Below are 8,956 nucleotides of genomic sequence, written 5' to 3' on the forward strand. Positions count from 1 at the left end.
AGATCGATTATATTGGGAACACAGACAATAATAGTCAGAGACAATTAACATTATTTCATTAAAGTAGGTACTGAACACTGTGTATATGGTTATTTTATGTTTTAAGCAGCTAATTAATTTTTAATGACTGTATGAGCCATTATAATTGCATTAAAATTATAAGCAAAGTTAAAATAATTTTTACGGCTTCCGTGGTCGATGGGTTAAGCTCCCAACTAGCAAGCCGGAGGTCGTGGGTTCATCAAATCCCGGCATGCGTAAGTATATTTTATTCAATTAATTTGTGTTATTTGACAAATTACTCTTTTCAAATTATACATAGTATATTTGCAGCAAGTTCCACAGTGGAAGATACTCTCAGTATTGCCTTGGTGTAAGACCACCATTTAGATTTGAAACGTTGCTTGAAATGGCTTTGGCCTTGTTTGGTGACCAGATCGGGATGGCCAGGTACTTCCCCTCCCCACTACCTTCTGCCTCACAATTGGGGACCTGATGGTTGATAGCGGTTGGTACTCTAGTCAGTTTGCACACAAATTATCTGAAAAGTTTTTCATACGAGATGGCTGCCAGGCGATTTTCCCTAGTCCTAAATTCCTAGACTTTAAAATCATAACTACATAATGTTTCTACTGCTCTTATAGGTTCATAATGTGTAGGTCGTAAGCATAGATGTCACCATTTTTTGTATAAGATTATATGGGAAGAACGTGTTTCTTTTTTCTTTGTAAAACTAAACTTTGTCATCGCGACGCATCACCACATTTCAAAATGTCAACGATTGCAGTTTAATTTTGAATTTTGTGATTCTTCCAATTCAATCATAATAATGCTATAGCACAAACGTGCTTTTCATATTTTTAATAATGTTAAAATTTTAACTTAAACTAGCTATTATATTACACTTATCAAACTCCATTGTAAATCTTCCGAGACATCATTATGTTTTTCGTAGTTCTTCGTGTGCACCTTTTATCGTTGTATAATTTAGCTATGTTCTGTAAAGCACCTAATCTTGCATAAAGCCCTGGACACATTACTCTATATTATTCGCGTATAATTTGGGCATATAGTATTTTATGTTGGAGTTACCCACTTCCTCAGGAAAGGGGGTCAGTCCAATTGGGGAAATGCCGAGGAATATCATTTCTTTGTATGGAATCTGTCACTTTGAAAGATGACAGCCGCGTAATTACGACGCTCCGTAAATTGTTCTGACCCCCTCTCATGCCCAGAGAGGGGGTCGTAAAATTTTTAAATATCGCCCGGCTAGCAGATAACACCAACACTTGTAACAAATCATCATTTAAGTTGTGACAAGGTCTGTATGGTGAGCTATATGGAGTAATATAAAACGCTTTGAACTTATAACTTAATATGTCACCCCCTTACTGAGGGTTTACTGAGTACACACATGCTTTTAAACAGTTTTACTCATTTAAATACTATCAACAATGTTACTTCACATTACTTTAAAACTATTTTCATAGTACCTTAAGACCTTTTTTGTACTCTTAATATCGTATAAAATTATTCAACTCCGTTGTACAAATATCTATGATAACTTGCACTGTACCTGCTTATAACATTCATACACAGTAGGTACTGTACACTCATTATTATACTACGTATAAGTATGTTGCAATAGAATATGTTCCATACCAAAATTGGGTAGTAACAAACTGTTTCAGTACAACAAAATGCAAAATCGTTGTATTCACGAAAGCGAAAAATCCGAACACATTTGGATATTTAATAAATAGTAATATTTTTCATTGACTTTTAACTGACAAAAAAAAAGTTCTTGGAGATATTTTCCACAGCAAAATGTAATTTCAATATTATTTAAATGATTTATGCAACAGCGAATAGACTGCTGGAATTTGCTATTCGAAATTATCTATCATTCCAATTCCGAGTTTAGATGGACTAATTGCTAGTTGATCATGCGCTAGTCTCCGGTTAAATCAAACAGTGTTTCTTACATTTATCGTTAATATCGAAATGCTAAAAATGTAATACGTATTGTTTTATTTTTACCATAAATACAAATAATAATAGTTTACTAAAAATATATGCAGGGAAAGTGAGTGCAACATTCTAATTTAAAACTAATAATAGCAATACCTGGATATTTATAATTGAAACAGAAAATGCTCCAAATAAGCACGTAGTTCGTCAAATACCTCAATTTTAGCTGTAGGCGAATAGACGGCCTGTGGGGTAAGGCACTCGACTAGCATACCGGATGTCACGAGTTCTAGTTCTGGCGTGAGCAAATAAATTTTATTTGAAAACTTTGCTTATTGAAAGATACTTTCAGTATCGCGATGGTGTAAGACGACAGTTCAGAATTAAAACCTTGCTTGAAATGGTTTTGGCCGTGTTTAGTGATTAGACCTGAATAATCGGGTACTTTGACAACATGAATATGCATAGTGCTAAAAAGCAAAACGTTTTTCTCCGCTGTGAGTCAAGATATGGTTCGCCAAGGGCCCCCTCCGAGAAAATGATTTTTTGCATGTCAAACATGAAAAAGGTTTTACTTCATTGTGAGTCAGCATATGGTACGACAAAGACCCCCTTTGAGAAAATGATTTTTTGCAGTCAGAACATGAAAAAGGTTTTTGACCACTGTGAGTCAGCATATGGTTCGTCAGTGTCCCCCTCTGAGAAAATGATTTTTTACAGTCAGAACATGAAAAAGGTTTTTCACCACTGTGAGTAACCACATGCTTCCTCAAAGATACCTTTTGAGTACATGAATATGTACATTCGGAACATGAAAAAGGTTTTTCTTCGCTGTGAGTCAACATATGTCTCGTCAAACTTCTTTCTATAGTATGAATTTCTACAGTCAAGACACGAAAACGGTTTTTCACGAGTGTGAGTCAGCACGTGTTTCTTTAAATCTTCCTCCCTAAAAGATGAATATGCACAGTCGTAACAAGTAAAAGGTTTTTCTCTACTGTGAATAAGCATATGGTTCGTCAAAGACCCCCTTTGAGAAAATGATTTTTTGCAATCGGGACATGAAAAAGGTTTTTTTCCACTGTGAATAAGCATATGGTTCGTCAAAGTCCCACTCTGAGAAAATGATTTTTTGCAGTCGGAACACGAATAAGGTTTCATCCCAGTATGACTGCGCAAGTGCAGTTCTTTCTTTGACTTATGCCAGCAGGAGTAATTACAATAGGTACAAGAAAATCGTTTTTTTCCGGGATGCGTTTTCTGGTTTGTTTTGAAGTCTGCAAAAGATAACAAATAAACCTTAATATATGTTAAGTACATTAATTCATAACAGATTAAATTATTTAAAGAGCTCAGATTGTGAATTTTAAAAAAGAAAAATTGGTTTTACATGCAATCCGGGTAATTTTTTCAGAGTGATCTAAGCATTCCTTTTTAACATCATATAGGTCTATGTCTATTTCCGTATAAGGAATCCCCCCTCCATCTTCTTCTCGGGGCTCTGGTTCTGCCTTGATGGGAACAGTTTCCACATTGTTGATATCTGTAAGAACAAAACAACAATACATTCCGTTTATGGAAAATTAATTTAAGGTAAATTTGGTTATAAGAAGGACCACAGATGTTTGCTTCTGTGGCCGATATTTTCACAAGAAAAACCCTTTATTCTAGAACAGATTATGATTTTTATAGTCACCGGAACAATTATTTCAATATCAATAACATATTTTTATTGGCGCTGAATAATAGTAGGTGATTCACAAATATACAGAAAGAGAAAGAATTGCCAGTAAGTCGGATGGATTACTTCAGTCGTGAAATAAGGAATAGACTCGAAAGTTAGTTACGTTTGGCAATTTACTGTAAGGTTAATATTTAACGAAAATACAAAAGTAACTAATGTACTACTAGAGGGGACTTCGTTTAATAAGAATTTGCGTTGGCCGCGTTACGTTTTACGCAGTGAATTTAGCAACCCATTTGCGAATATACATAAAAATATATTCATTAGACTTACTGGCTTCCGGAATGCTCTCTACATACTGAAAACATTCCTGCTTTACATCCGGGAACTCGTATACTATATCCGTACATGGAATTTCTATTTCAATTGCGCGTTCTTCCTGTGAACCTGGTTCCGTCTTGATGAAAACACTTTCTGGTATTGGAAGATCCATGGCAGTGTTGTGATAGCGTCTTGTTGTGTGATGGCAACTGATAGAAGCTCACAAAATGGACCTGAAACAGAACATTGATTTAACGGAACCTATTTGCTCGCAGTTGTGTATTTTATTTATTCGTACATCTATATAAGAAGGCAATATATGTTTTAAGATGCGTGCCAAACGTAGACGTTGACAAGGACATTAATGTACAGTAGCAATGACCGCCATGTTCAACGGAGTGGTCAGAAGCAAGCTGGAGTACGCCTGTACTGTCTGGATACCTTATCAACTTAAATACATAAATATGATAGAACAAATTCAAAAAAAATTCCTATGGTATGTTTACAATGCGATTATACGGAATATATCCGAAATTCATGCATCACGTGGAACTGCTAAAGGAGACAAATTACCAAAGCCTGGAGACTAGGCGTAATGCCGGACTCATGGTATTTGAATTAAAGTTACTAAAAAACCTTATCGATTGCACATATCTCCTGTCATGCTGTGGCTTATTCGTTCCTGATAAATACTGTCGAAATCGTAGCCACGACCTATTCTGTATACCGCAGGGTCGGACAGATGTCATTGCCCAACATAGCATGACAAGAGGTATGACCTTGCTAAATGCCCTACCAGCGGATATAGATGTGTTTAATATCACGATACCATGTTTAAAAAAAAATATGTACATGTATTGTTAGTTTTAATAAAATTGTACCATAATTGGACTTACCTGTCTGTAGTACAATAAAAAATAAAAGGAGGTTTCATTATTATTAGTGTTTATTTTTCTAATGTCGTTTAATTACGACTTAATAATCGGATAACTTTGTGTAATTGTGGGAGTCTTCGATGATATTTAAGTTGTTTGTCAAGATTACAAGTTGTTTTAATTACATCATGAAATATAATAGTACTGTTGTAGGACTGACGTCCTATTTGAAGTTATTCCGAGAACTCAAGTGGCGCCACAATCGGCTAGGTCCGGAATTGGTCAGAACCATTCAGATTCTGATGTGCGCACGCATCACTCCTGTTGGCACTACAATTATCGTTAGATTGAAGGATTAGCACACTATTCGGAAAAACAAACGATTTGTTAGCTTACAAAGATCATTGCATAAACAATGGTGGGCCTTGAGCAATTCCTTGGGGGACACCGAAAGGAACAGTTAAACACAATGGGTTCGATTAGTAAAGTTGGTAACTATGAAAAGGATGTAGGCGAGAAGGAACAAATTCCCGGTTAAAAATAACCTGGAATGGTGGCAATATTTGAAAACCTCCTACGACCATCGTCGGTTACTTGGAATTCCAGCTACTCTTAGTTTATTTATCTAAAAAACTAAAAATTATTTTCCTACAACCAATTTAAAAAGAGAAAGGGGCCTTTTTGGCCCGGAGCTCAGTGTGCACTTATTTCAAAAAGTCAAAAAGACACACAGTGTGCAAGAACTCGAGGAAATTAATCTTACTAGTAACCAACCTTGATGAAAACATGATTGACGTGTTTGGGTTTTACATTTTGTAAATTAAAAAAATTACAATTTTGGTAATTTTTTCAACTAACATACTAGACTCATGTCTGTATTATGGTAGTCGTAAGTGATTTATGTAAGAATAACAATAATAAAACGAAACGTAAAATAAAATTTATGGTAAAACAGAAATTAAAAAAATGCATATCATTTTAGAAACCATATGAGCATAGACATATGAATATTAGTAGACCTGCCCTAAGTGATTAAAAGCGTATTATCCCCACTCCCCATACCGGTTCCATTGAGCCGGCTGGGCTCGCGTATGGCCTCAAATGAAATTTGAAAACGTGACGTCATCATTCTTGTGCGAACTATGGTCGAGGCATCATCGGTTCATTTTACGAAATAACACGGCAAAATGTTGACTTGTACTATGAAAACTTGTAAAAATAGATGTGAAAAAGAGAATAAACCCAATTGTCGTATTACATTCCATATATAAGCATTATTTTACTTTATTTTAAGCATATTCACATCGTATAATATGAATCAGTTGTTACTATCACATCGAGAAACGTCTGGACGCGAAACACAAAGCTGGTTGGTTGCTGGGAAGTAAATTATGAACATTTATAAAAGTGTCTTAACTAAATACTCTGAAACTAACTACGACTCTGCAAACAGAAGAAATTTACTTTGACGAATTTGGACTTCGCAAATTAGTTCATAACGTGGCGAGTAATTTGCGCTCCCATGTAAAAATGTCTATTCATTTAAATGCAGATTTTACTTTTAAGAACTAAATGGTGATATTATAATGCGAGATGCCTATTTACTGTCAGATTGATTTATTGACGAATCACAGTCAGCTTAACCCCCTTCGTTCTTCAACAGTTGATTTTACCCCTCGCCCTTATCTTCTCGTCTATTAATTCCTATGTCTGTGCATATGAGGAATAAAAATAAAGATAAAATTAAATAAATGATGGCTAAAACTTCTTTATATTAAACACTGTTAGGAAGTCATGCATTATTTGAAGAAGGCTCGTCCCATTTCCAATAGCCAATATTGAACACGGATAATAAAAAGGGATATAGAATGATATAGAGTTTAAAATGTAAGTATCTTTGAATATGCAGTCAATTAAGAATTTGGAAAAATGCATTGTTGACTTTGATGTTGCACAATATGCAATCCAACATTTGAAAACGGTTGAGCCAATCGCCAACAGTTATTGGATTTTAGCAATCTAATGCTTCCCGCTTATAACAATGTATATTTGATCCACAATTTCACTTTTTATTTATTTATGTGTAATCATTACAACTAATATCTAAGAAATACAAAGTTGAAGTGAAGTAGATATCAAAATGACAGTTCAATCATTCCTCGTTTAGCCAAATTTAGCGAAAAGATTCCACCTAGTTGAGCTAAGTCGCGTTGGAAAACACGAAATAGTGTATTAAATGACGCCTCAGTCCTAATCAAAGCTCATCGGTGGCACAGTTTGATTTGGAACAACATTAACTGACCAAGCAATATGAACTACGCCATTTACTAGGGTAGAAAACATAAGATTTAGAACTTACTAACAACTAGGACAAGATTGGAAACATTGATTTAATTCACAGAGACGAAATTAAATCATGCTTCATTAATAGTTAGGTTATTCATAGACAATAAATGGACTAAGAAAGCATAAAAAAAGATAAATTTATCGAAGTCTACTGCGCGATTAAAGCCCGTTTACAATAGGAATAAGCGTAAGAATTGGCCGGTGCCGTAATCCGTAATATTTTAGATCGTGGTTTATAAATTGGAAAGGAATAGAATAGAATACGCCCATAGAAGTGACTATGCCGCTGTCAATGTTCTATGCCAACTGTCAACCGAGAGTTTATTCTTCCTCCATCTTATAAAAAGTCATATTGTTTTACATAAATCAATATTGAAACGATGGATTCATCAGACATTGTTGCATGTGGAATGTTTTTGTCGATTCTGGGGCTAACACACACTGCAATTGAGACGCATAGTTGACGAGAAAAATAAGGAAAAAACGACGTTGGAGTGTGCGTCCAATTAATCATAAAAGGAAGAAAACAGGTCATTTCCATAATTTGTTTGAAGACATGGCGGCAGTATACAACGATCAATTCAAGAAGTATACAAGAACGTCGCAGACCAATTTTTATAAATTGTTAGGACTTCTACAACACAAAGGAGTTAATTATATTCGATTGTCAAATAGCAGATACCAGAGATTATCGATCGAAAATACATAAATCTCAGTATATATCTTAGCTTTCTGCAAAGTTGGACCATCTTTTCGGTTATGGAAAAAAATAAGATTATTGCCATCTATTATAAACGGATACACAGGTTTCATATCTTCCAACTTCTACGGCCTAGGGCTTATCGATTACGAATTACGGACTGTTCCTATTATAAACGGGCATTTAGTACTCACATGAATTATATATACCAAATAATTATTCATTGAGGTAGTTACCACCTGATCGCAACATTTCAAAGCATGTTTCTATTTCAGAAACGCGTGAGAACAATAATATTTAGCTTGATGTTTGCACTTTGATATTTTCAGCAAATAGGGCCGTATAATCGTCTAAATTCTTGACAGCTAGGACATAGATGTGCGCTAAAAATAGATGGTCTAAGAGATGGCGTAGACTAACCATCTATTTTTAGCACACGTCTATGGGCTAACTGTCAAAGAATTCTTGCTATAATACTTCCCCATTTATTGGAAATATCAATCTGCTAATATAAAGGTGAAAATTATTATTCACACGCGTTCCTGAAATAAAAACAGGCTGTGGAAAATTTCGATCAGTAAGTACCTACCTCGATAAATAAACATTTTTTAGTGGGTCTTGTATTTTATATTGTCTTTGTATAACCCCACTTATGAAGCGTGGTTTTGTCTCTGCTAAACTTGTTGTCATGTTTCCTTTAATTTTACATAGTTAAACTTATACCGTTTTACCCCTGCAGTTAAATCAACTATTTGAAGCATGTCAAAGTTATTGGTAAGTTTAATGCTTATATTTTCTACCCTAGTTTGTTCTTTTTCCAAATCAAACTGAGCGACCGATGAACTTTAATTTGAACTAAGGCATGATTTAATAGCGTCGCGACTTAGCCCAACTTATGCAAAAGTTTCACTAGAGAATTAGCTAAGATTATTCTTGGCTAAGCGAGAAACGATTGAACTGTCAATATGATGTCTGAGAAGGATATTAATATTTACTTTATCAAAGGCTTTTGAAAAGTCAGTATATATTGAATCTACTTGTGCACGAGACGTGAAAGCT

General features: G+C 34.8%; 1 protein-coding gene across 1 annotated transcript; it reads right to left on the reverse strand.

Moving 5' to 3' along the window:
* Nucleotides 1-2,906: 2,906 nt before the first annotated feature.
* LOC149413897 (uncharacterized) lies at nucleotides 2,907-8,238 on the reverse strand. The gene is made up of 5 exons (XM_089643914.1): nucleotides 8,134-8,238; nucleotides 3,989-4,209; nucleotides 3,362-3,514; nucleotides 3,087-3,248; nucleotides 2,907-2,920 (listed from the first exon to the last, which is right to left on the reverse strand). The coding sequence occupies exons 2-5, from the start codon at nucleotides 4,146-4,148 to the stop codon at nucleotides 2,907-2,909; spliced, it is 489 nt and encodes a 162-aa protein (XP_089500040.1). The 5' UTR covers nucleotides 4,149-4,209; nucleotides 8,134-8,238.
* Nucleotides 8,239-8,956: the final 718 nt, after the last annotated feature.

Source organism: Hesperophylax consimilis, chromosome 20, assembly GCF_061612785.1.
Source record: "Hesperophylax consimilis isolate HC1 chromosome 20, BYU_Hcon_1.0, whole genome shotgun sequence".
Taxonomy (NCBI): Eukaryota; Metazoa; Arthropoda; class Insecta; order Trichoptera; family Limnephilidae; genus Hesperophylax; species Hesperophylax consimilis.

Bases quoted from the DNA above. Each gene is read 5' to 3' on its own strand.
- LOC149413897 (XM_089643914.1), bottom strand. From the start codon at position 4,148: ATGGATCTTCCAATACCAGAAAGTGTTTTCATCAAGACGGAACCAGGT. The intron at 3,515-3,988 runs GTAAGTCTAATG...TTGTTCTTACAG, and splicing joins AGAGAGCATTCCGGAAGCCA to ATATCAACAATGTGGAAACT. The intron at 3,249-3,361 runs GTAAAACCAATT...TATCTTTTGCAG, and splicing joins AAAAATTACCCGGATTGCAT to ACTTCAAAACAAACCAGAAA.